At 44.8% G+C, this 25,877-nt stretch overlaps 1 protein-coding gene across 2 annotated transcripts; it reads left to right on the top strand.

The window, feature by feature from the left end:
• Nucleotides 1-1,392: 1,392 nt before the first annotated feature.
• On the top strand, nucleotides 1,393-25,088 carry CNN3 (calponin 3). Of its 2 annotated transcripts, XM_086462717.1 has the most exons (7): nucleotides 1,393-1,449; nucleotides 20,681-20,802; nucleotides 21,256-21,322; nucleotides 22,727-22,864; nucleotides 23,181-23,297; nucleotides 24,074-24,220; nucleotides 24,741-25,088. In XM_086462717.1, the coding sequence occupies exons 1-7, from the start codon at nucleotides 1,393-1,395 to the stop codon at nucleotides 25,086-25,088; spliced, it is 996 nt and encodes a 331-aa protein (XP_086318843.1). The 2 variants fall into 2 exon arrangements, with proteins under 2 accessions (XP_086318843.1, XP_086318844.1); XM_086462718.1 differs by lacking the exon at nucleotides 22,727-22,864.
• Nucleotides 25,089-25,877: the final 789 nt, after the last annotated feature.

Consider the following 25,877-nt stretch of genomic DNA (forward strand, 5'->3'; position numbering starts at 1 on the left):
GCTATGAAAGGGGAGCACAGACCAGGTTATCTCTGGGGGGGCAGCAAGTAGGTGGGCCACAGCCCCAGCAGCCAGTCTTACAGACTGCTGCGCGCTTCTTATCCAGCTAGTTCTAGCAGCTGATCATCTTCCCATCCTTTTTCTTTTTTTTTTTTTTTTCCAGATTTGTTAAAATGAGGTTACTTTGTATGCCCAGGGTTACGGTAATGCTGAAGGAAACACAGTGCCGTTACTTTCGAGTCTCTACTTCAGTCAACGACCCGAGCGTTCAACCAGTTGAACTCTTTCAAGAGTGGCTTCCGTGCCGAAGCCAGCCATGGCCCACCACTGGTGCCGGGAACGATGCCATCCTGCTGGCGTGCCCACCTCATGGGTGCCCCACGCCTTCCACAGAGGGACGGGACTCTCCTCTGTAGACCCGCCACCCTCGCCAGCGGTAGCCAACACAGCCCTTCGCTGGCCCGTTAGTGCCGTAGCACGGCAGGAGGGGACCGGAGCGACCCGCACAGCGGCTCTCGCAGGGATGGACGCCCATGGCGGACAGTGCAGAGGAACGATCGCCGTCCTACCGCACCTTAATCTCACCGCGACGACTTGAGCACTTTTTCCCTCCCCGCCTTTTTTTTTTTTTTTATCTCAAAAGTTTCCGGTGATTTTGTGACCTTTCAAAGGTATTTCAAAGCCATGACGCAGCGCAAAGGAGCCGTTTGCGGGAGCGACCGAGGCCTTGCCCCGCAGCCAGCCCTTCCCGCGGCCGCTCACCCCTCAGGCTGGCCCCCCCCCTCAGCCCTCCTCTCCGGCGGGAGCCCCCGGTCTCTGTTGGGCCTGAGGAAAGGCGACGGAGAGCCACCAGCGTCCTCCCCGGCCGGGGGCTTCCCACCGCTGACCGGCAGCTGGCCAGCCGGGGGGCGGGAAGGCCCCTTGTGAGCCCCCCCCCCCACCCCGTCCCGCCCGAACTCGCTCCCCGCGGGGCCGCCGCATGCGGGAGGAATCCGCGGCGGCGGCGCATTCCGCGGCAGCTCCCGGCGACGCGGCCCTCGGTGGCAGCGGATTCTTTCCCGCTGACGTTCTCCCCTTCTCCGCTCCCCGCCCCGCCCCGCCCGGGACCGGCCCGGCGCGGACCCCCCGGCGGCACCCGGCGGCGGGGCGGGGCGGGGCGGGGGCCAGGCGGGGCGGGTGCCCCGCCCCTGCGGGCCCCCACGGCAGGCGGGCCGGGAGGGGCTGCCGCGGCCCCGCGCGCCCCGATTGGCGCGCGGGCGGCTCCAACGGCCGCGGGGCCGGGCCGTGAGGGAGGGACTAGAACTTTCCGCGGCCGCGGGCGGACTCTCCCCTCAGCCCGGAGCCGCCAGCGCCCTGCGATCAGCGCCCCCAGGCAGCGGGGAGACCGCCGACATGACCCACTTCAACAAGGGGCCCTCCTACGGGCTCTCCGCCGAGGTCAAGAACAAGGTAACGGGCGGCGGCGGCGCGGGGCTTGGACGGGCTTTGTCTGTACCGGGATGCGACGCGACGCGGAGTTTCGCTGCCTCCGGCTCCCGGGGAAGGATGCTCCCGCCGCCGGCCCCGGGACAGCGCTGTCCTCCGTGGCACCGCTCGGGAAACTTGCTGCCGCGGCGGAGAGTTGTCAGCGCCGGGCGGACCCGTGTGCGGCGGCGGAACGATTCGCGCCGCGTCCCGTTGCTGCCGCCCGGGCTGCACCTGCCCGCGCCGGTAGCCTTGATGCGGGACGTCCCGTTGTTCCCCTCTCCTCCCGCCGGGACCGGGCGGGGCGCAGCGCGGCGCCGGGGCCCGCCGCCGTCTCAAGCCCGTCCCGGCGGCCGGCGGAGCGGAGCAGATGAGACGCGCGGCGCGTCCCGGCGGCCGCCCCACCGCCCCGCCACACTTCCCCCCCCCCCACACACACCCCCGCCTCCCGCGCGCGCGGCGCATTCCAGCCGCATGACATCATGGGCACGGGCGGTGCGCGGCCAATCGGCGCGGGCCCCGCACAGACCGCGCATTGTCTGCCCGGCGCGGCCCCGCCCCGCCCCGCCCGGCGGGGGCACACAAAGGCGCGCGGGGGCGCCCGGCCCCGCGCCTGGGGGGGGGGGGGGGGGGGGGGGGAGCGGCCGCCCGGGGGTCCCGGGTCGGCGCTGGCGGGGCCTTCCCGGGGCTCTGCTTCGTTCCGCTCCCCGTCCCCGTTGAGAGCGGGTCCAGCGGGGAGAGCGCCGGGCGGCGGCAGCGGCTCGTCACGGCGCCCCGTGGTGGGGTTTAAAACGGCACCAAGAAGTCGCCGGTGACAGTGGCCGAGCCTCTGCTGCCGGGGGGCGGGGGGGTGGGTGTGCCTCCCGTGCGGTGTTTTACTGAGTTGCTCTGCGCTGGCTTTGCTGGTTTTTCCCATATTCTGTGGAACAAAAGGTGCTTTTTTTTTTTTAGTGGCCTGTTACACAGGCTGTTGCCTTGCAGCGGGCAATTACCTGGTAAGAGGGAAAAACTTGGCAATAAAAACTACACCGGTAAACGCTAGGGATGAGTTGGTGCTCCGTGTCTTTATTCACAGGCTGACGTTCTGAACGTGGGATTTAGTAACTGGTTATTTCACACACACGTCTGGTTTCAGGCTTCAGCACATCCCCAAATCCTGTTTTACTTGTGGCTGAGTAGAAAGGGGAGGAGGGAGAAAAGTAGTTTGCTTTAAACACTGTAATTTATGCAGAAAGTCTAAGTTAATGTGTTGGAAACTTTACACAATATACTCTTTTTTTTCTTTGTTGGCTTTCTTGGGATGGTTGTGGGCTTCTGCTGAGAAGTTTGATGACATCATGTAACCAAATGTCTTCCAGAGCAATTGCTTCCAACGTCTAAACTTAGTGATTTATCTACACTGTTACAGTCTAAAAAAAAAAGACAGTAAAACATATGTTGTGTATCACTGCGTGTGAATTAGGAAGAAAGTAAATGCTCTTCTACTTCACAAAATATTGATGGAATCATGCAGGCCCAACAGCCATCCCTTTATGGGGACAAGATGGGAAGAAGTTCTTTGTTCTTTCCTTCAGTTTCTTATTGTCATCAGCTTCCTTTGGGCCTCCTGAGAGGAACTGTGCCAAGCCCCTGCATTAACAGAGGGTTTGAAACTGGTGTATTTCACGCCTTTATGCAAAGGGCCTTCTACTTTGCCATGATGAGTGTCTGTCATTTAACTCGCTTTCTCTGCCTTCTTCAACGCGAGTCTCGCAGAGGGATGGATGTTCTGAGGCAGCTTTGGTTCCTTGTGTGCCGGCTGCTGCTGCTGCAGTCCTTGGAAATGTCAGTGCAGAAGTGCCATAAAAAAATTATTCAAACGCTCCAAAGACAAATGAACTCATGTCCCTTAAAAAACCCAAGCAAACAAAAAATCCAACAACAAAAACTCCAGTAAAAGATAACAGCTTTGAGAATGTTGCTCTTGCTGTAAGAGATCAAATTTCAAAGCGGTTATGTTATAGACAGATACACTGCGTACCTCCCCTCTAGCCTCCTGCATGGGTCTGTGCATTAGAGAAGTTCCTGTTTCTCCATTTAATTCTAGAGGATCAGAGAATAATGTCTCTGAAAAGATCAGAAATTCCTTTTCCCAGAGCTTTCTGTCTCTTAAAGATTTGAAGAACAACATCTAGTTTCCAGCTGTTGGTGGATAATTTTTTGGTACTGATTTTAATCACGCTTTCTAAAACGCTGACCTTTGTGCAAACTGTTGTGTTACGGGTGTGCTTTTAGTGTGGTGGTGGTGTAATGTTTGTAAGTAGCTGTGGTACCTCCCTGCTTGAATGCAACGTGAATGTTAGATACCCTTGTTTGAAATCTTCAGCGCTAATCCCCAAGCAGTGCTTTTCTGCAGAAAACAGATGCGTCGATAGCTGTGCTGCCTGAGGGCCCAGCTGTGCTGGATAGAAACATCTCTTGGTTTTGGTTTTTATTCTTTATTTTCTCATTTGGCATTGTATTAGTGTTCAGAGAGACCTTTTGTTTGCTATGGTATTTGAGTAGATGAATATAACATGTCCTGCTGCTTTATAAGAATTTTGTTTAATTGATGTTCCAGATTTTGTCTCTAAGCGTAAAATCTCTGTTAAGTTTGGTGTTTATGGGTTTTTTTTCCTTTCTTTCTTTCTCCTTTTTTTTTTTTTGTTTTTTTTTTTTTTTCCCCTGTCCTTTCGAGGCTCCACCCTTCTCTTGTTTTGCTCCTCACCTTAGTTGACACTGATAAGGTGTCTGGTCTGTTATGGATCTCTTTTCCTACAAAGGAAGGATGGAACTTGTGTACTGGTTCCCAGCTGTAAGGAAGCTTGTCTGCATGAGAAATGTGTAGGTAGTCAAACTAGTGTAATCCCTTTGAAGCAGATTCCCTGTTTACTTGAGATCACAGAAGATATTTGATCCAAAAGAAATATTCAGCAAGGAGCCCTTGAAGCTGATTGAAATGGATAGTTGCTTCTGCAGGCAATAAATGATTTTCTTCTTAAGCAATGCAAGGGCTTCTGCAGCAGATGAGGGTAGCATAGCTTGAGGTGGTGATGCAATTAGATAAAGCCACAAACTGTTACGTTTGTCTCTGATTTACAGCTGAGGTAGGTAAGAAATTAGCAGAAGCTTTTGCTCCGTTGTCTCGCTGCATAAGCTGTGGAGCAAACAGGAACACCGGGCAGGAGAAGGAGAGGTTCCAGTTCATCCCGCTGCTTCCTAGCGACTCCACCCTTCCCACGGAAATGACATTGGTATCGGCCGGGCATTTGTCTTCTCCCTCCTCTTAGGTTTGATACGCTGCAGTTTCGTCTCATGTGAAAGGAAGGCCAGGCAGAAATACCTTCTGCATGGGGAATAAACCTTTGCATAGCATGTGGCTATCCCATGCCTTGACTCTAGTCTCTGACCTTCCTTCCAGGCCGTCCCTCTGTCAGGAAGCTGGCACTGGTCAGTACCATTTTCCAAACTTTTTAAAGACAGAAGAGTAACTGAGGTTAGTCTGGCCCGGCAGCTGCCACCCTGAAAGGTCAAGCACCAGCGATATGGAAAAGGAAGGGAAACAAACTTTTTAAACGAGGCTATTGGACAAATGAAGCCTGTAAACAAAACGTCTCCGATTTTGCAAGTGCACAGGAGGGCGGTAGTACTTGCTGCTTTCCTTCTCGAGGGAAAACACGGACTATTGAAAAAGAGCTGAAGTCTGTGGTGAATGATGCTAGCCAGTCCTAGGTATGATCATTGTGTTCCTCCTGAAACTGCTGAGGAGAAAACTCTTTTACTGTTGTTTCACTTGCTACAGGCCAAATAAACAGATTTAATTGCTTTGTCCAGAAATTACTCTTTTATGGATATTTTTAACTGGGAACGAGATTTGAATCACTAACTTGCAGATTTTTTTAATTAGTGATTTAATAGCTAGATGAAGTTTTAGATGAAGTTTTGGCTGCTTGTAGTTGGACTGTTAGTCCCTCCCCTTCCTCTTCCTTCACCCCTCCTTTCAAAACAGTAATAATACCCATTTCCTTCTTACAATGTAACCGTTCCTACTATATACTTGTTTTACCCTTCTGTAGTTCCTGTAAATTATTTTCCTTTAGCAAACCTTTAGGTTTGCTCACTGAATTTTATGAACCTTAGATAAGGATGTTTGCTGCTGCTAAGACTATTTCTCTTAATGTTGTCTGCAATGGTGCAATGAAAATGGAGCCTGCATTGGATAAAGGCGGTGAAAACTTACGCTTTGAGAGCGCAGGTGGATATCTTCTGTGGTGGTAACTGACAGTGTCAGGTCTCTGCATTCCCATTCTCTTGTACGTAGATGTCTATAGAGCTTTTAAAGAAGTAATATTGTTGATTTACAAGTTTTGAATTAAGTTCAGGTGGTTAGTTTAAAATAAAATTTGCCTGCATGTCCTTTTCCATGACATAAATCTTCAGTTTGTTGCATGGAGAATAAATGAGAAGTCCAACATTATGGTGCAGTCAGAAATATTATAACAGAAATACATAAACTGTGATCTTTACAAAAGGAATTTCAGAGGAAATAGCAGAAGGATTTTACAAGATCAAGCATTGAACTTCAGTTTGCCTCAGCTAATTCATGGTTTCTGATAGTTGATCATAGCCCTTGAAGTTAACATTTACTAGCTAACTATCAGTTTCAATGTGCATGGCACTGAAACTTTTCTCTTTGTGTCCAATTTCTGTATTTTTTCCAAAGAACAGCGAATTTTTTTCCAGCTGGATCCAGGCTTTAGTAACAGATCTGCAGTTCAAATGAACAACTTCAGAACTTTGTCTTTTATATTTATTGTCTTCCAGAAATATCTCAGCATGTTAATCTTCAAGCATCCTATTTTTTTGATAGCTGTTCCCAAACCCTCCTTTATAACTGTAATACACAGAGATGAATGAAATGCTGAGGGAAAGCTTCAGCTATAGGTTTAGTCAAGAAATCTGTCAACTAGATGCACAGAATGCATTTGACAGAAGAGAATAGTACTTGATGGTACAGTTTTGATAGCTGAGTCAACAGCAAAACTGTCCACAAAACATAAGCGTGACAGTGGAAAAATTCCATAGCTAAACTTAGAGTCAATCAATGTTTAGCACAACTACAAGCATCACTTAAAACACATTAGTGATTGATAGAAACAATGAAAACTTGTGTTTTGTTAGTCTTAAGATGCGGTTTTTTAATGTATCAGGAACCAAATGATGAGAATTCTCCAACTTATTTACAATATCCCTGTTGGTTACTTCTTTCTGATGCTTAGTTTTACCTTGACTGATAATATGAACTTTCAGTAACTTGGGTTCAACAACACTTCCTGGAAGATGGTCCTGCTGCCTGCTTCCCTCCGCTTCCAAATCATGTGGTGTTCCTTGTCGGGGCAAAGAAGTCTCTTACGCTGCTGAGAAAGTCTTTGCCACCTCAGTTGCTGAAACGTGAGTTTAGCCTTTTGCTGGAAGTTTTATAGAGAATTTTTTTAAAGAAACCAAATGAAACACTAGCTTTATTATGCTGTAGTAACCTATTAATTTGTATTCTCCTAGTGCAAGATCCCATGTCTGAAGAGTTCTCATTGAAGGTATTCCTGTGGTAGAGAATCTTAACTGCAGTGTCTCCATTCATCTTCATGCTTTACTGCCTACCTCAGCGTGTCTGCTCTGTCTATCTCGATGAGTCTAATCCATTTTCTTCTTTCACTGTTGCTATCTCAGGACACGTCTGCTCTCTTGAGCACGCATTAGCCAGTTTTCCAGTTCTGTGGCCACTTTAGTAGAAGTATTAATGCTACAGCAGTAATAAGTAGACCTACTAACAGGTACAAACTTGGTGGTGAGGAAACCTGTGTAGCATTGAGTTGACAGTCCATACCTGTGATACGTCTCTTTATGATAAGCAGAAGCAAATAATTTGCCATGGAAACACTTCCCTGCCATCTGCATAAAGCCTCTGTGTTTGTCAGCCGAGCCTTGCCCGATCTGCCCACTTGCCCAAGCCCACGAACAAGGAGACTGGCCTTTGGGAGCCCTTGCACAACCCTGCTAGGTAGGCATGCCCTGTATCCAGCGTCACTGGTCAGTAGCCCCGAGTAGGTGAGATGAAACAAAGCTGTGAAAGTGGCCACCGTGGTGACGTCTGGCAGTTGTAGCTGTAACCCAGTGACACACAGGAGTTAATTTCTTTTTCTCAATGGTTCAAATCCCCAGTAAACCTTGGCATGTCGTTGCCAAGTTGACAGTTGTCTTTTGGAGTCCTCGTGCATCTCAAACCCGTCGCTCAGAACAGCGCACAGCCGTTCTTGTATCGCTGCTCCGCGTTAAGCCCTGCGTGAGGGGTGTAATTTCCAGTTCCTCCTCTCTGCTTACACCACTTTTCCTAGGAGGAAGGTGATGGATGGCATGGCCTAGCTGGGATTAGCTACCACTGCCTCATGAACGTCAAAGCAGAGGTGGAGCCCTGGACCGGTCCTGCTCCTGTGCGTGCCTGAGGACAGCACGGACAGAAGCTGCCAGTGCTGCTGCCAGCAAAGGACGGCACCCAAGTAAATTAAGAGCAAGGATGTTTGCTGTAAACTTCTGTTATGGTTAGCCTTAGGAAGCACGCTGCGCCTGCACTTTCAAATTTAAAGCACTTTCTGTGAATTTATAAAATGTATTATAGTGACCTTGTTATCTGGTGGATTAATAAACTTCTACTAAAACTTTTACTGGTGATAGGAAAACATAAAACTTGCTGAGGTTAATGTTTAAGGGTGTGGGATAGATCTTGCATCGTTTACGTGCAAGCTCACAGTAGACTTCCTATGACCAGAACACCTCTGAAGAAAGCAAATAGAGTTTGACAGAGTCATGACAATTAAATGGGATTAGTAGTCACAGAAAATAAAAAGCTTAATTTGCATTACAGCAGTGCTTGCTTGTTTAAAATGAACAAATGAATGTGCTTTTTGTGTGGTTTTGGAGTTGGGCTTAGTTTAAAATTTAGAGAAAAATACCTATTATATTCCCGTTGCTGGGTCAATGCCCTGAAAAGACAGATGGATGGATGGATGGATGCATTGTTTTAGGATAATGGCACATCAGTGATTTTTTTCTCACCTTGGCTGTTTTTGTAAGAACATTAATTTAGAGGCATTTTCTTGCCTCCGAATAATTTATAATTTGCCTTGGAGAATAAAGGATAGAAACTTCTTTGTACTCAGAATTGTTAGCTTCTGTAGCTGTGTAACACCGTATACGCTGTGCATCTGACACGTCCTTTTAAGGCAAACTTTGTAGAGATTCCCATCCCCTATGGAACTGTACAGGAAAGGCCTTCAGTGAAAACGGGCTTGAGGCCAGGACACGTAGGGCAATTTGAAACAGATTTCTTCTAAGTGAGATCATGTGAAAATCTGTCTTTTTTCTTTAAGAGGGACTCTTTTGCTTAAAAATGCTTTTTGTAAGTATCTGATTCTAAACAACTATGAACTTGTGTAGCAATATTCAGCAGCAAATGCTTTCTTTTGGGTAAATATTTTTGGTTTTGCAGTAATGCCTCAGAGTAACTTATGTTGTCGTTTCTCTTCAGCGGGATTGAATTACAGTGTTTTTCTCAAAAATAGTTTCGGCTTCCTTCAGGTGGGTAGTTCTATGTTTGGGTTTGTTTGTTTTCTTTAAAAAAACCACAAACAAAAGACCCCTCAACAACCCCCTTTTTTCTTTTCCCCTTTTCGCCCCCCTTAAACCAGTGGAGAGTGTAGTAGATATCAGGAGGGGAGACAAATAAACTTCTTTTTGCTTATAAAAACCCTATCTCTTACCTGAAGCAGATACGATTGTGGATGTATAAATTACAAAGACTTAAAGGCATTAGTCACAGTGGAGGAGCTGGCAGTAAGAGGCCATTACAGCGAGGCATGAAGTGCTGCTGTCACAGCTACGGTCTAGTGCCCCGTTTGGACTCTCCCCAAACTGCCTTGCCCAGTCCCAGTGGCTGGGCCAAGCGTGCTCTAAGCCCTGGGAGGCTGAACTTGCTCTGGTCACTGATCCTTGCTTGCTCCTGGAAACCAGGCTTTAACTGTTCAGTGCCTTTGCTACCTCCCTTCCAAGTCTTGACCTGGTCTTCTGGGGTCTAAACAGGGTTTTTCTGAGGACTTTATTTAGGCAGACATCCCTTTGGTTACAGAGTAACCTTAAAGAGGTATGGTGAAGTGAAACCCTACGTGGCTTGTGCATACACACTGCAGGACTTGAACACCCAGTCTTTTCCTAGATTTGGGCAAAACCGAAATATTTCTGCGCTTCCTTGCTGTTTTGAAATGCTTTCGTGAAGGTGGGACCTGATCTACTGCAAGTCCCAGATGGATGAATTATAGATGGATTCTAAACAAATCTTCCTACCCTGCTTTGCATGGTTGGACCCTGGCTTTTCCCAGGGTAAAACTGGACGGTACTACTATAAAAACCTCACTTTGCTGACTTTTGCTAGGAAAGTTCTCCTGTTTTATTGCTTCCTTGTTGATATTTCCACTGCTGCAGCCTCTTATTTATGGACAGAGAGCGTAATCTTAGTATTCCTAGTTTTGCTTGAATAAGAGTAATTTTATTGAAGAGTATTTTTCTGTTGTCCCTAATCAGTTGACTAAATGCTAGAAGCTTTCCCAGCAAAAGATAAGGCATAACAGACACATGCATTTGGGAAGGGATTTGGTGATACTCAAATCTTTGTGGTGAAAGCCAGCCCTTACCTTGCTGCTAACGTGGGCTCCACCAGAACATTTCCCCTCTGTGTTCGGAGTCAAAGCTCAGGCCAGCAGGCACCAAGCGGAAGGATGTGCTGGAACAGGACCTGGACTGCAGCTCCTGTTGGGATTCCCACCTGCTGACCAGCCCAAGCGGCCGCTGCGTTGGCTGACTTCATAACACCACGTGGGATCACCTTGATGTTATGTTATATATCGTATCTGAAAGTCAATACTGTGTGAAGTCAGCGAAGCGTGTGTAGTTCAGACACCTATCTAGTGTTCCAAGGCACGCAAGAAGCTGTCCCCTTACCTTACTGACATCATTGTATTAATCATGCCCCGGTAAAGGTAAAAAGTACAAGTAACTTTCTGAGAAAATACAGACTATTGCCTTTTTGCATGGTCTGTCTTGATAGCATCCTTCATCATTCATAAACGACGGTATGAAAATGTTTGTGATATGGAAAGGTACTTCTATCTGAAAGAATCTAGCAGTTTTAATAAAAAATTAACAAAAAAAGCTGTGAGAGTAAACATCAGAGATAAAGAACTGGTCTTTGAATGGTTGGAAAAGGATTGGAACAGAACGTAACTAACAAGTTAGAGTTCAGTCAGGGCACCTGAGCTTTTTATTCTGCAGAAGAAGAATGGAAGCTTAAAGAGGTGAGGACCGGGCCCTCTCTGGGTGCGTGTGTGTTTCACACCTGCTGTGAATTCAGGTGCGCAGCGTAATGAGCTGCACCTTCACTTGGGGTATCTGAGATTGGATGCGAGGCGGGGGGGTGTGCATCCCCAGCGCTAGCTGTTCCTTCTGCTCGTGCTTAATGGCTGAAAAACGTTGGTTTAGAAGTTGCTACAGGGTGTTTAACCAGAACCTCTCACTTAAGAGTTTGACTGCCTTTCCTCCTTTAACTCTAGTACTTTCTTTCGTACTCGTTATAAACCACAGTAAAGCAAGCTTATGGCTTGATTTTTATGTAACTTAAACTATGTTTTCATTAAATAAAAAGTTGAGCTAAAAGTTCATCTAATCATAACATTTTTTTAAAAAATACCTGTCCAGATTTTGATTTATGTAGAACTGCCTAGAGAAGCTATGTAAGTTTCGAATACTCTCTCTTACTTTTCTTAGATATTTCCCAGTAATCTTCTAAATTTCAATGGTAGGCCTTTAAAGATGGATATTATTACAAAACTAGATGTTTTCTGATATGTTCATGGTTCTTGTTTTATTTTTTTTAAATATCACATTAAGTGTAGTTCATATTCTTCTAAACTTTTTACATTGTTAAAGCACAGCTTGCCTGGGTGGCCATATCCAAAATATTTTTGGATGTTTCCTGGAATATAATCCCCACTGTGCATCACCTACTGAACTTTAACCGGTCAGAGATATACCCAGGAAGGGATGGGATGAGGTGGAAGGCAGGGAGCAATAGAAGCAGATTATTATGTTTCATTCTTTGTGCTGAATTCATTCTTCCAATTTTTTTGGTACTGGTAAAGCAGAACAATAGTACAAAGCAGCTGATAGGCAAGGTCTTCTAAAGCTTAGGGTGCAAAATCTGCATTTCTGGTGCTTCTGCTAAGAAAACTGGATATGGGGAAAATTAGCTCAACCAGAAAAACGTGCTATGTGTGAATTCAGAGATTTTGCTCTACTACCTGCATGAAAGATCAATCTAGGCAGGCTTTGCTATCTAGTAGAAGCTAGGGAACTTCTCAAGAAATCGTGTCTTTCACCTAAATTACAAAAACCACAGATTGAATCATTTTGTGCAAGGATGAAGTGGTGGTAGGAATGAGAGAAATCTGTATTTTCCTTATGAATACTTCTGGCAGGCACCTCGGTTAGCCTGTTCAGCTAATGTGAGTTCGTGGAATTAAATCAGAGCAGGCTGACAGGTGACCAAATAGGATCAGAGCCGTTGCTGGGAATTGCTGAGCACTATCAACTGGGAAATGGCCATTACCTTGGGACCTGCCATGTCATCTGCTTCATCTTTCAGTCAAGCCTGTGCCCAGCTGGGATCACAAGTGGCAGTGAGCAGTCAAGTGTCTGAGCTTATTGGGTGGGGGCAAAAGAGGTGTGAAAGCAGCAAGGTCTTGAGGTTTACCTTTGAGAAAAGTGCTGAGAAAGTGCAGCATGCACTGCGCCTTTGCTGGAGAGGCCATGTGCATTTTGAGTAGCATTTAGCAAAGCTTGCATCGACAGGCTTCAGCTTTCTTCGGCTAACTTTTTTTGAGAGCTATGTACGTTTGAGTTACTAATTGGCCACTCGATGCTATAAAACAGCAAAGCCAGAGGAATTATAAGTGAAGAGGGTTTGAAGAGAAGAAAAAAAGGTGTGGAGAGAGACTCAGGCTAAAATAGTTAGATTTTTGTGGTCCTGTTCGTAAGGTGAAGGTGGAAGAGTTGTCAACACAGTTGGGCCTTGGGGAAGGGCTACAGAGTCACAATACAGTTTGCTTGAATGTGACGTATTTTAAAAGCTGTTCTATTGGGGAGAAAAATAAGTAAACTTGAAAGAATATATAATTTCCTGGATCACTGTAGTAGCAGTAGATTAGAAAAGTACTCTCAGAAAGAGACAATGATCACTGATGTTGCTCTTTCTGTTTGCAGGCTCCGTCTAGCCTTTGAGAACTCCCGTGCACCAGAGTTACAGTAGAAGTTGTCTTGGGAGATGCTTCCTGGGTTACTACTAGGAAAACTAAATTGTTTTCAGATTTGGGGGGGGGGGGAGTGTGTGTTGCTGTTTATATACCAGATTATTCTGTTAGATTCCTGCCCCCCCTCCTCCCAAAAAAGCACACCTAGGGATCACTGCAGTCTGTCAGTACAGCAGGTTACCGATATTTCCAGTGCGGCGTTCAGCTCGTTGTTCCAGAAGTGATGTCAGCGCCTGCCCAGGTTTGCTGTGTTGTATCAGAGCTCAAACCAGTCATACTGGGGGTGGGTTTCAAAGCAGGGAGAATCTGTTCTCCTCGGGGAACAGCAGGCTTTTGTGCATCGGGTTGGATCAACACTGCCTTAGCTGAAAAGAAACTTCGTATCCCAGTGCTTTTTCAAATGAAAGCAGCAATGATTCCAAATAATAGTGAATATTGCTGAAACTGTGATCTCGGTATCAAGAAGTATAACGTATGCTGGCAGGACAAGAAGGTGCTACAGTTGAAAGTGGAAACCGATGACTAAGGAGAATTGGAGTTATAAGCCAGAAAACTGTGACTGGGACCGTGAAGAAATGATAAGAACAAGAAATGTGAGAAAACCCGTGAGAACAGATCTGGATGGGCACGAGCATTGCGGTAATACAGCTGCAGAGAACGAGAGGGGACCAGCACTCAGTCCGAGGGCGGGCGTACATCCGAGTTGGTAGGGCACTCGGGGAAGAGATGGTAGCGTTTACTTCTGGAATGGTTTGCGAGCTGTCATAAAATCGCACCGGACAGCCAGGGAGCAGAACACTTAGTTCTTCCAGCCTGCTGATCTGGCAACAGACGCCATGCATGACTACAGGCATCTTACTTGTAAGATGACTTGGAAACTTTGAGGCATGGCTTGTTCTTACTTCACAGAGTTTAAACTGGTGCCTGTGGGAAGAGTGCCAGGAATTTTGGATTAATGCTCATCCATCTCTCCTTTAAAGATTGCAGCCTAAATTTTGATTTACAGAGAAAACAGTGAGATGTTGGCCAGTTATCAATTATGCTACACATAACAAAAAATACTGTTGAATATTAAGCAAAATGGATACAGCTGTAAAATTTTTGTGCTAAGTAACGTAGTGGGACATGGTGAGATCTTTCACTATTAGTGTTAACACAGTGTGTGCTCTGCCTTTCTGTACAACAGTCCATAATCACAGAAAAAAATACATGTTCAAATACCAGGGCATACTTAATGGTGGCTTTCAGGTTTTTTGAGTACTTTCCCCTTTGGTTTTCATCTGGATTTTTACAGTCCCTTTACCTTTGGGTTTCTCATGCGCAAATGTGCCTCCTCTGACATCTGCTTTTGCGGGCAGTCCTGGTCAACAGATGTCAAATTAACAGGAAATTTTAATTTGTCCTCATGAGGAAAGGTCATTGGGCTGGTAGCTCAAATGGCAAGAAGCTCCACTTGACGGAAACCTTGGTACCCTGTCACTCCCTCTTCTCGCCCACTTTCAGTAAAAATCAAAACCTTCTGTTTTCCCACTGTCTTGGTTCTCTGTCTCAACTTAAAGGGTAGGCTAGCTATTTATTCTATGACTAAGTAACCACTCAGTTGGCAGACAACTAGAACCATTCTGCAGAAAAATACTGATAATATCCTTGTCGCTCTCCCTCACCTCTGAAGATTAGATACGTACAGTGATGTATTTACACCATAGAATTTTAACCAGAAAGTTTTAACTCGGTTCTATAATGAAGCAAAAAATCTAGAAAAACTTTCTTCCTGCTTGTGAGAAGAACACTTACTGTTCTGTGCCTTTTTCTTGGTCGTTCACGTAACCATTCTTAACGCTTTTTTGTCCCAGACAATTTGCTGTGTAAATTTTAGATGTGAGATTTGAGAGCTGTGTTCTGGAACAGCAGGTGATGAACAGATTGGGGCAGCTCAGGTGCCAGTAGCTGGGATTCTGGAGAGTAATTTGGGACTGGCCGTGTGGTCTGCCTCACTCCCGCTTCTGAGGAGTAAGGGCTTCCGAGAGCTTCTGCCTTGAGACCAGGAGATAATTATGCTTTCATCTTTCCTCATACCATCATGAAGACTTAAAAAGGGGAGGGGAGAAAGGTCTCATCACAAACTAGTGCCAGGCAAATGATAAAGTGTCAGCGTTGGTATCGCTGGCCTCTGCGATACAACCAGCTCCAGAGGGTAGTACTTATTTCAGAGCAAAGGATGTTTGTCAGCAGCACCGAAACCACAAAAATTGTTTCACTCTGAAATTTCCAAATGAATAAAACCTGAAAAGTTGATATAGGAACAAATTGCTGCTTAAAATTTAAACTGCATAACTTTAGGTCTTAAAGCTGGAGTTTTACCTGTTATCTTTATTTGCTTTCAGTAGTTTATGACCTAAATATGTAAAAGTGAAATTAATATTAAAAATCCTGGCTGGACATGGCTTAAATTCAGTATCAGATGAATATGCTCCCATACTTACCAGAAACCCAATAAGCTTTCTGTACTTCATCTTCTTTTTTGCCTGAAAAACTAGTAATTTTGTGTCACTTTAAGCAAGGATGTAGGCGACACCAAATTTCTCCCTATGAAGAATATTAACATCTAAAACGTAGGGCTTTATTTTTCTGTTCACTTTGGTGAAAAAGTCTGTGCGTAACCTCTTCATATACTATCTTGGAGCAAAGTCCTGGCTATTTCTCTTGCTGTACATGGCCCTGTACTTTATTTACCTTGGAAAACAGCAACATACAACCTATTTTGCTGCACTTTTATATGTACAAAAATCCTGGGGTTTGTTGACAAACACAGTTCCTACGATAGAGTTGTTCACTCACTTTGACAACCACAGGTTTTTATTGTTAAAACTTTCGACCAGAGAGCAGTTTCTTAAATCCTTACCTGTACTGTAAGTGTAGTGTGCTGCAGTTAAACATTTGACCCCTGCTATGGGGGCATAAAGCCTGAAGCTTTAGTCGAAAGTTTTATCAGACCTAAGAAGCGTGAGCTGCTACGGCGTGATGGGTAACTTTGAAAGTTTTACCTTTTGTACCTGCTTTTTAACTTACTAAGGTTTCTGTTTGTTAGTTCCAGTGACTTGTATAAAGCCATGCAGTGTGCTTAAACTCCTTCTTGAGATAGTGTTACAGTATTTTTCCAGAGTAGCAGCAATATAGACAGCTGAACTCTTAAACTGGAGATTTGGCATATATGTAGCCCTTAGCGTACAGTGTGTACTGTGTAATTTGGAAAAGATTAGTATAAAAGGACAATTGAAAGTCCATATGATATCACTTATGGTGTGAAATACTGGTTAACATCATCACTACAGGCACGCTGAGTAACTTCAAGGGACACAGACAGCTCGTTAAAATTGGCCAACATAACTTCATTTGTTTCCAGGAATCCATACACTTGATAAAACCAGTGATGACTGCTGTCCTTGTACTACGGATGGAGGGAGGGTTTTTACACTGTAAGAGGTCCCAAACAGGAAAGTCCTACCTGAACAGAACAAGATGCAAAAACGGAGTGTGAAGTTGCCAGAGGAATCAAGTTTAACCCAAGGATTCCAGCCTGAGGCCTACATTGGCATTAATGGGTGTATATCGGCTTGCACTAGGCAAGTAACACCTACTTTTTTCCTCCCGCAACCTTAGATCACTTATAATTTTGACCACTTGTATAAACTTTAGTTTCCTTTAAAATATATTTCTATTAAATCTGTATCTCTGAAGCATCAACAAAGAGAGTAGCGTTTACAACTTTATATATCTTTGATGATTTGTCAGAACAAAGTAAAGAAACCAACAGTTGGCTTCCTGCTATCTGGTTTTAAACGTCTGTAACATCTTTATATCCGTTGCTACAATCGAATCCTTTCTACTGTGTTTTGAAACCATGGCTTTTTTTCATGGCACTGCCGATGTATACTTTGAATGAAGCTGCTTCGCTACTGCTTTCATCTTTAGCAGACGATGTTTTCTTTTGCTATGCACTTGTAGGATTTAAGTATCTTCCATGAAAGTTCAGTAATCAAAAAAGGATCAAATGTTGGCGTGTTGATTAGTAGTAATGGAAAAAGCCATAAATTTTTTTTTCATTTATATCGAAGCTTCCAGCTTCCCCTCTGACAGACATGTGGAAAAGATGAAGTATTCACTAACTTAGTGTTACACAACTTCTGGTTGTGCCATCGGGAGTAAAAGAGCTAAGAATTCAGAGTGAGCTTGATGCCTGCTTCTGGTAGTGCCTGACCTGTCGCTCTCTGTTTAACCCCTTCTTGTCACACGTTTAAAACCGGATTCTAAAGTTTCCGTGTCTCTAGCTTTTCAGGCAGCCTGAGTATAACTTTCAAAGAAACCATCACCACTCTTCACTTCTTGTAACCTGGCTTCCCACCAGTTCAAAAATCAGAACAAAAACTTGACCATATTTAAGCCAAGCTGTACAACAGGGAAGACAATTCTGAAAACTTGCAGGTTTAATAGTAATGCTTTTAGTGGCAATAAGACAAGTTTCCTCACATGTATAAGCATTTTTTATTTCCAGTCTCTAGATAAGCACTGTAGCGATACCCCAAGACAATTTAAAACCTCTTGAAAAACTCAAGATCTGAACCCATGATAGAGTACTCCAACATAAAGTAAATATTTTTCAGGAGAAGTGATAAAATTCCATCTGGTTACTTCCAAGTTCCCCAAGCAATGGGGGCAGTTATTTAATATTTAGCTCGGTTGTAATCACACGTATGGAATGCACTTAGTATTAAATGAGGAAAATTTTTTCCATTCTTTTCCTTTACATGCTTACCAGGAAAGATTAAAATAGCCACACTTGCAGAAGTCTTTAGGGTTCTCACTCTTACTGGCTTCCATATTTACTCTTAATTTTTTCTAATATGGGGAGGGAGAAGAGACATCTTTAAAATGTGTCTCTTGGTGGCGTGATCGTGGACTTAATTTCCTCTTTTTTTTAAAAAAAAAAAAGTGATTACCAGTGCTTAAAAATAAATGAAGCTGTAGAAAAATAAGCTGTAGAAAGGCAATTCCAGTGGTATTCCAGACAACTCCAACTGCAGGATGGCTAAACTATGACTTAGCATTGTCTTTAGGCTGCACTGAAACAGAAACTGCCTGAATTTTCCGAAAGCACAATGTTCTTTACATTTCTAACTATCTAAAACATTGTGGCAGAGATCAGCTTAAACCCCTCTCTGCACCCACATGCACGTTAGAATGGTGATTTTAACGTCGTATGGACTGTCAGCATAGGAATGACCAGCCCCAGTTGTCTGCTGTCTTCTAACTGGAATATCAGAACATACCAAGTTCTGGCCTTTCTGCAAATCCTGTTTCATCTTATGAACTGGTGTACAGAAATATATTACCTACTGCATGTCTTGTCTGTCCGTGTGACTTAGGATTTTGTGGGTGAGATCACTTTTGTAAGAACTCTGTGGGTTCTTTAAGGTGTAAGAAGAATACGGTGCTGTGTTAGACTTTTGGGGATGTTTCGGGATCCTTCTCCTTTGCACAGATACTTACTTTCTCCCAAAATAATAACCGACTCGGTTATGACCAAGACCGCTGCTCTTCTGTAAGTTCGAACAAGCTAGTTGAGTTCTGCCAAATGTTACTGGGGACACAAATTAAGGTTGTGATCATGTAAACCTTGTTTCCATAGGAAATAAAAATAGCCATGAAAAGTGGTTTGTGAGCTAATCACCAGGTTAGGAAAGAGAAAGCTGGTAACCGGCTTCCTCATACCCCATTTTCAAGACGTTAATCTTTCTGGCAGCCCCTCTTTACCCACCCTTTACTGTTATTACTGTAAATGAAGAACGTGGTTGTGCTGCTTCTGGTGCTGAAGGTACAAGAGGACTGTCTGTCACCCAAGAGACAAAAATGCAGCGGCTTCCTCTATATGAAGCTGTGAACTTCAGCTAGCTTTTCTAGTCTGCTTCTCATCTTTGCTAGCTAATAGCCAAAAATGTGATTAAAAAACAAAAGAAAAAGTCATGGCATTTTCCTCACCCTGTTACTGGAGCTTTCTTCCTTTTTTCCTCAATGAGAAAAGGGGTGTCTTGATTATTTTAGGACAGCTTTGGTCTGAGGTGCTTGTCATCTTATGCAGAATATTGCACAAAATTTTACACCTTAATCAAAATCTGATTAAGGGAATGGGTTAGTCCGTTATCCCGATCTGTAACTAAGGCACCATAGCACCGCTATTACAAATAGTCTAAGGAAAATAAGTATTACTCAGACAAGTTTTTGAAGTAAAGCCAGAGATACAGGAATTTTCCATTCCCCTTAGAAGAAAAATAGAGAACAGAATACTGTAATTTTTAGTTTGGTCAGTTTGGAGTTGGGGATTACTAACGCTAGCCAAAATGTAGGGATTGCCTCCATCCAAGTAATTCGGATAGGTTGGAATTATAATCTCCTGCAGGATAAATATCTGCTAATACCTGGCCTTTCTGGGCTGAAGTCTGGATTTACATTTTGATCTGAATGTGAATGGCTTTACAGGAGTTTCTTGGTAGGAATTTGTAAGCAACTGACCGTAGCCGAGCTGAGTTTCCATCAGCGGGAAATACTGCAAGAACATTCTGTACCTGCCCGTCCGGTTTCTCACGGTGGCTCCCTCACTGCCCCGTCTCGCTCGCTGCCCCGTGCGGGACAACTGCTAACGAAGGTTCTCTGTGCCGTAAAATCTCGTGCTCAGGGGACTTGTTTTGGTTGCAGAAAAAGCAGCAATGCTCTCAGCGATCTAATCCCTTCTCTCCGACTCGCCAGTATTGAGAAGCGTTGCAGAAGCACCAGGTTTAGGCTGAAGGAACCCTGAGCTGCTTTTCCGTGTCTTCAGGGGAGGGGACCGAAGGGCAGAGGGTGGAGCGGGGACCCCGTTCGCTGCTCGTGTCGTTGGAGTTTGTCCGTTTTAATCGTTCCATTCACATGGATTGATTTCTAGTGACTGAGCACAAACTGACACACCGAGTAGCAAAGTCTGGACGTCTGGAAAAGGGAGTTTTTAAGTCGCCTTGCTAACAACTCTGGGCCTCTGTTTGATGCCTTTAACTTCAAAGACCACTGTAGGTTTTCTCTCTTTGCAATTAAGACATGAGATCACAGTTTATTCCATCAGAGTCTTCCAGCCAGGCCAAAGAAAAGAGAAATGGCAGGCATACTAAAGCTGAAGTTTGAAAGAGCCACACACACAACCCCCAGGATCCCCAGCAAGATAACAATGTTGTAGCAACAAGGCGAAAACTGACTAGGTCATCTCCATTAATCATACTCTAGCTAAAAAAGCAAACCCGCCATAACCTTGCGCTGAATAACTCCAAATCTGTTCTATGAAATTTCCCACGTAGCCATCTGAGCAGCAGTACTGATGGCATGGCAGTTCGGAATTCCTGTGTTCATAACACACTACTTCACTGTTTTACTTCCTGCTGAAGTACAACTTGGGTAGAATATTTTTTTTTTCCAAAAAAGCCCTCATTCCTGTGCAGCTGTCAAAAGACTATTCACAAGCTCCAGCAATTCTTACAGCAGGAAGAACTGTTAAGTGCTTCAAAGCGCTGTTTGCAAATAAATGTTTAGTAAAGCCATAAACATTACAGTAGATGGGATAAAAGGCTTACATCTGTATGCTGATACTTAAAATCCAGCAATAAAACTGGTGGGTAAATGCCCTAGCATACTCTTTGAAATGGATTGGGGGGAAAAGAGTTGCAGTTTTCTCTCGTGAAGTAACTTTTTAACTGCTTGTGTTACAGATTGCCCTGAAGTATGACCCCCAGATAGAAGAAGATCTGCGTAACTGGATAGAAGAGGTTACAGGGCTGAGCATTGGCGCAAACTTCCAGCTGGGATTAAAAGATGGCATAATCTTATGCGAGTAAGCATTTATTAAGTAACCTTCTCTTTTGGCGGTTTTCCACTTTTGAAGAACTAAGGAGGGACTTCCTGAAGACTCCCCTTCAAACACATCAACAACAGTAGTCAAAGACAGCTGACAGTAGGGTGGGAGACAGCTGCTTTGGAACTGTGGAAAAGAATGAAAACTTACATCTCCTTTGTATTTCAGCAAAGATCTCTTAAGTGTTTCTAAATTTAATGGTGAAGCTCTTTTCTATAATAATCAAATGGCACACAGAAATTCTTCTGGTCTGTTAGACTTGTTAGAGCTGAGGCCTGAGCTAGGCACTCTGTATAAACCAAAAAAATTAACCATTTTGTTGAAACTAATGCAACTAATAAAGCATGAGTGAAAATATTATATAATGCCTGCACAGATGGTATAAGGATGAGATTTATTGTTTAAGCATTTCCCTTTTTTTCACCTCCCCAGGCTTATAAATAAGCTGCAGCCAGGATCAGTGAAGAAAATTAATCAATCAAAACTAAATTGGCACCAGGTAAAAACAAGAACAAAAAAAAAACCAACCCAAAGCTACACCTCTAACCCCTCCGACCCCAAACAATTCTTCTGTCCTGTATTAACAAATTTGCTGTGACTATGGTACACCTGAAATCTGAGTGGCACCAAGTTTGGGATGTGATGCGTACACAAGAGTTGAGGACACTGCGTACACGGACAGCGTTTAACAGAGAGCAGCGAGAGCCGAGATGGCCCCTGAATGGCAGTTGAGTTCACGTGCTTAACAGCAGTGCTTTAGGTGCTAGGTGGCATTTCAGACGGAAGAACCTAGAGCCCTATAGCAAAGCCTTTTTCCAAGGAAGGAAAAAAAAAAAAAAAAAGCTGTGAAATTTTTATTACATCACAACTGGAGTTTTCCATCCAGGCAGTGCTGCAAGGTGTCAGGTGAACAGCTTGCCTGTACCTGGACATCTCTGTATGAAGTGTCCTCCTGAGAAAGCAGCTGCAGAGGATGGGGAGGGACAGGACCTGAACAGTCTCAGAAGAAATGGCTGTGTAACAGAACTCAGAAAACAATATGGTGCAAACTACAGTATGTATTTTATTTCAGTATATCCAGTTTTCATGTCTTAGAGTGCTCTGTCTAGCATTTCCCCCCCCAGGGGACTAGCAGAGGCAACACACATTTAGAACAAGCAGTGGAAGGGTTGCTGGTTAGAGCTGACTGCCTTTACTGTTGCTGGGTCCAGCCTAACACTGCTGCGTCCGCCTCTTGGTTTTACTGGCGCTGAACACTTCTAAATATGGTGGAGGATTTTTATTTTGTCAGAAAGTTCTAATACCTCCCAAGACTTCAGAAGGAAAGACGAGATTCTGTCCTTACTCCTTGCACTCCGTATCGCTTTCCAGTTTCCACAGCACTCAGTGCCAAAAAGGGCTAGTAAACCCCAAAAGGTTAGTTGAATTTATCACGGGAGATGAGCAAGAGAATACCTTCAAACCGAGGTAAATGCTCTTGCTATCCACGTAGTTATGGTTGTATTTTACTCAAAATTACCGATTGCTGAAGTCAGATAGCGTGGACACGGTGTCAAATTGTCCAATTGGAAGCAGGTTTTAGATTAGGATTTCTCTTAGAAGGGACACTGTTGCAGCAGTTTTGTCGTCAAGGCCCCCTCTAACGAAGTATGTGATACTGATGGAGAGATGCCAGGCTAGATAAACCCTCAGACTGATTTCTGAAGTTAGTATTAAACCTAAGACAAAATGATCACAGACTTCCCACCAGTCACTCATAACTCTGCCAGCAGTTTTGTCCGGTGTGCACAAGGCTTGTGTAAAACAAGCAAAACAAACCAACCAACACCAGAAAGCTTTAAAGTTACTTTGTTTCCAAATTGGATCGATGAGTAGAAAACTGCCTTTTTTTGTTTCCGTTTAGCTGGAGAACATTGGGAATTTTATCAAAGCCATCCAAGTCTACGGCATGAAGCCCCATGATATTTTTGAAGCAAATGATCTCTTTGAAAACGGAAATATGACTCAAGTGCAGACTACTCTAGTGGCGCTAGCGGGTCTGGTGAGTATTTGCACCGCTGGAGTCCAGAGTCAGGATTCTTGACTGCAGCTGGCCTTGCCCCGGGGCTGCGGGGGCATCCACAGAGCCCGGAGGCTCGCAGGAGAACATCCCTGCACAAGAGCCTTGTGACGAGACCCTTGGGTAGCTTGGAGTGCCACCTCCAAATGGCAGGGGAACCGTCACCTCCTCTCACTCCTAAGAGTTAAACCTGCTTGTAGCACCACTTGAGAGCCCAGGGTCAGGGCTGTAAAGCCAGTGTTCCGGTAGCAGAAGCTTTAAACACTGAATACTCTTTATTTTCTCTCTCCCTAAATAGGCAAAAACTAAAGGTTTTCATACTACAATCGATATTGGTGTCAAATACGCAGAGAAACAAGCACGAAGTTTTGACGCAGGAAAACTCAAAGCTGGTCAAAGTGTAATTGGCCTGCAGGTAAGTGTGAAATTCAAGTTTGCACTTAATCTGTGATATTTGAGAACAACTTTCTTGTTTTAAGATTAACCGATTAACTGTTAATCTTAACTGATTCACTGATACATTGTTTATGCGAAAACAGCTGCAGAATTACAATTTATTCTTATCATGGAAGGAGGTATGAGGTTTTAATTCTTGTAAGCAGTTGACTGGCTTCGTAAGCTCAAGTGACTGCCTGGAAGGTTCTTCTGTTTGTTTTAAATCTACAATAAGAGTGATAAGGAGGAAAGGAACAGCTAATATTAGCAGTGTCACCTCTGTCCTCTAAAGCGGTTTTAAAGTAGAGGCTTTGGATAGCTAAAGCTCCTTATATGGAGAAGCTTTTTTCTCTCCACTTTCCTTAATAGTCATAAAACCCAAAATAACTGGCATAAAACTTCAGAATTCCTGCGGTGGAGAAGTTGTGGCAGCTTAATTGAACCATCACTGTCCGAGGTAAAAGCTAATGACTACGTTTGGATGCCTCCCTCCGTTCTAACCGCAGCGCGGCTGGGCAAATGCCAGCCCCCGCAACGCCTTCGGGTGACAGTTGCCTTGCTTTTCCCTTTGGAAGCTGGGTATGGAGAAAGGGTAATTTATCCCAGGTAGTGGTCAGGCGACTGAGGGAGGCACGTGCCGCACTTGCTTGTTCTGCCAGCCACCAGTTCCCAGCCACGGCTGTTTCCTCAGGCTGTGCTTGCCGTACCAGTCAACATCCCTTTCTCTCTCCCCCTCTTCCCCCCGCCCCGATACAGATGGGCACCAACAAGTGTGCCAGTCAGGCGGGCATGACCGCTTACGGGACCAGAAGGCACCTCTACGACCCCAAAATGCAAACCGACAAGCCGTTCGACCAGACGACCATCAGCCTACAGATGGGCACCAACAAGGGGGCCAGCCAGGTAAGCGGGGCACGGCCCGGGCGGCGCGGGCGGTAGCGGAGTCTGAGGGGCAGCAGCGCGCGGGCGCCGCTCGGCCGGGCTTTGGTGCGGTGACCAAAGAGCTTCAGGAGAGGAAAAATTCTGACCTCTGACCAGTGCGTTCTGTGCGGAGGATCTTAAGGCGTAAAAATGAGCTGGCGCTGCTCGAGTTTCCGGCTGGCTGTGTTGTACCAGAAGAGAACGGTGACTTCATGGCAAGTACTGACTGGGCAGAGGCAAAAAAAGAAATGGTTTCCTGGGCGCTGCCTCAGTCCAAACGCTTAGTATGTTCTTTCCAAAAAGCAAAATAAACTGGACCTTTCTGCAAGGACTTTCTTCTGCGCCTACTAGTGACCACGTGCTGCTGTGCTGTGTGTTGTTACGCTTTAATTCCCGCTTTCTAGCGCGTCCCGTGAGGTGTGTACTAGTTGCAATCATGAGTCTAGTGCTGACAGCTCTTGACAGTTCTCCTCCCTGAACCTCTGCCATCCTGTTTTACTAGGCTGGTATGCTGGCACCGGGTACCAGGAGAGACATCTACGATCAGAAGCACATATTGCAACCTGTGGATAACTCGACTATTTCATTACAAATGGGTACCAACAAAGTAGCGTCACAGAAGGGAATGAGTGTGTATGGGCTTGGACGGCAAGTGTATGACCCCAAGTACTGTGCTGCACCCACAGAGCCCGTCATTCATAACGGCAGCCAAGGAACAGGAACTAACGGGTCGGAAATCAGCGATAGCGATTATCAGGCAGAATACCCCGATGACTATCACGGAGAGTACCAAGATGACTATCAAAGAGATTACCATGGCCAGTACAGTGACCAGGGCATTGATTATTAGCTTTGCATCAGAAGTTCAGTATTAGTCCATTATTTTATTCAGTAAGAACGAAACTAGCCTTGTGGAATTGTTACCTGTCTTTCCTACAAACTATGCTTAATGTACCTAAAGGAATACTGCCTTACATACATTCCTTCTTCCTTTCTCTGCCCTTTCCCTGTCTAGTTGCCTTTAGTGCTGTAACAGTTGTAGTCTACAGCATAAACAATAACTGCATATGAAGTAAAAGGAATACTGTGAAAGGGGGAGTGCTCTCGTACAGCCAGGCCGTCTAATGAGGAGCTATGCATTTTCACAATCTCTACTTAAGTAGGTATTTACATACCACATTAAGCCTTCATTTTACATATTCACAGCTTTTCTGTTTTCCAGATGAGATAAAAGAATTTCATGCTTAAAGTTAAATGCGGTCTTTGCCAGTTAGAGCTCAGACATCACATCAGTGATTTAAGTATCATTACTATGTTTCTGCGGCATTGTTTGCTAATGGTAAGTCCTGCATTAGACATAAGTGTGCATTTGTGATTGTGTACTCATTCCATTATCAACACTGACCAAACTTAGAAATAGTTGTCTTACTAAGAAGGGAGCTTGTACAAAGTCTTGAGCCAACAGAAGTCCCACGGTTGATGGTGCATTTACCTTTTATTGTGCCATAATATATCCATGTAGAAATGCTTTTTCTTCCTTGAACTGTATTTATTGCCACACTTCTCAAACTGATCCCAGTGTATTTTTATAAATAAATATTTTTTCTTAAAGGTACGTAGAAGATCCTGTCTCGTTTGT

This window comes from Leptosomus discolor, chromosome 3 (assembly GCF_034619465.1).
Source record: "Leptosomus discolor isolate bLepDis1 chromosome 3, bLepDis1.hap2, whole genome shotgun sequence".
In the NCBI taxonomy this organism is placed as follows: Eukaryota; Metazoa; Chordata; class Aves; order Leptosomiformes; family Leptosomidae; genus Leptosomus; species Leptosomus discolor.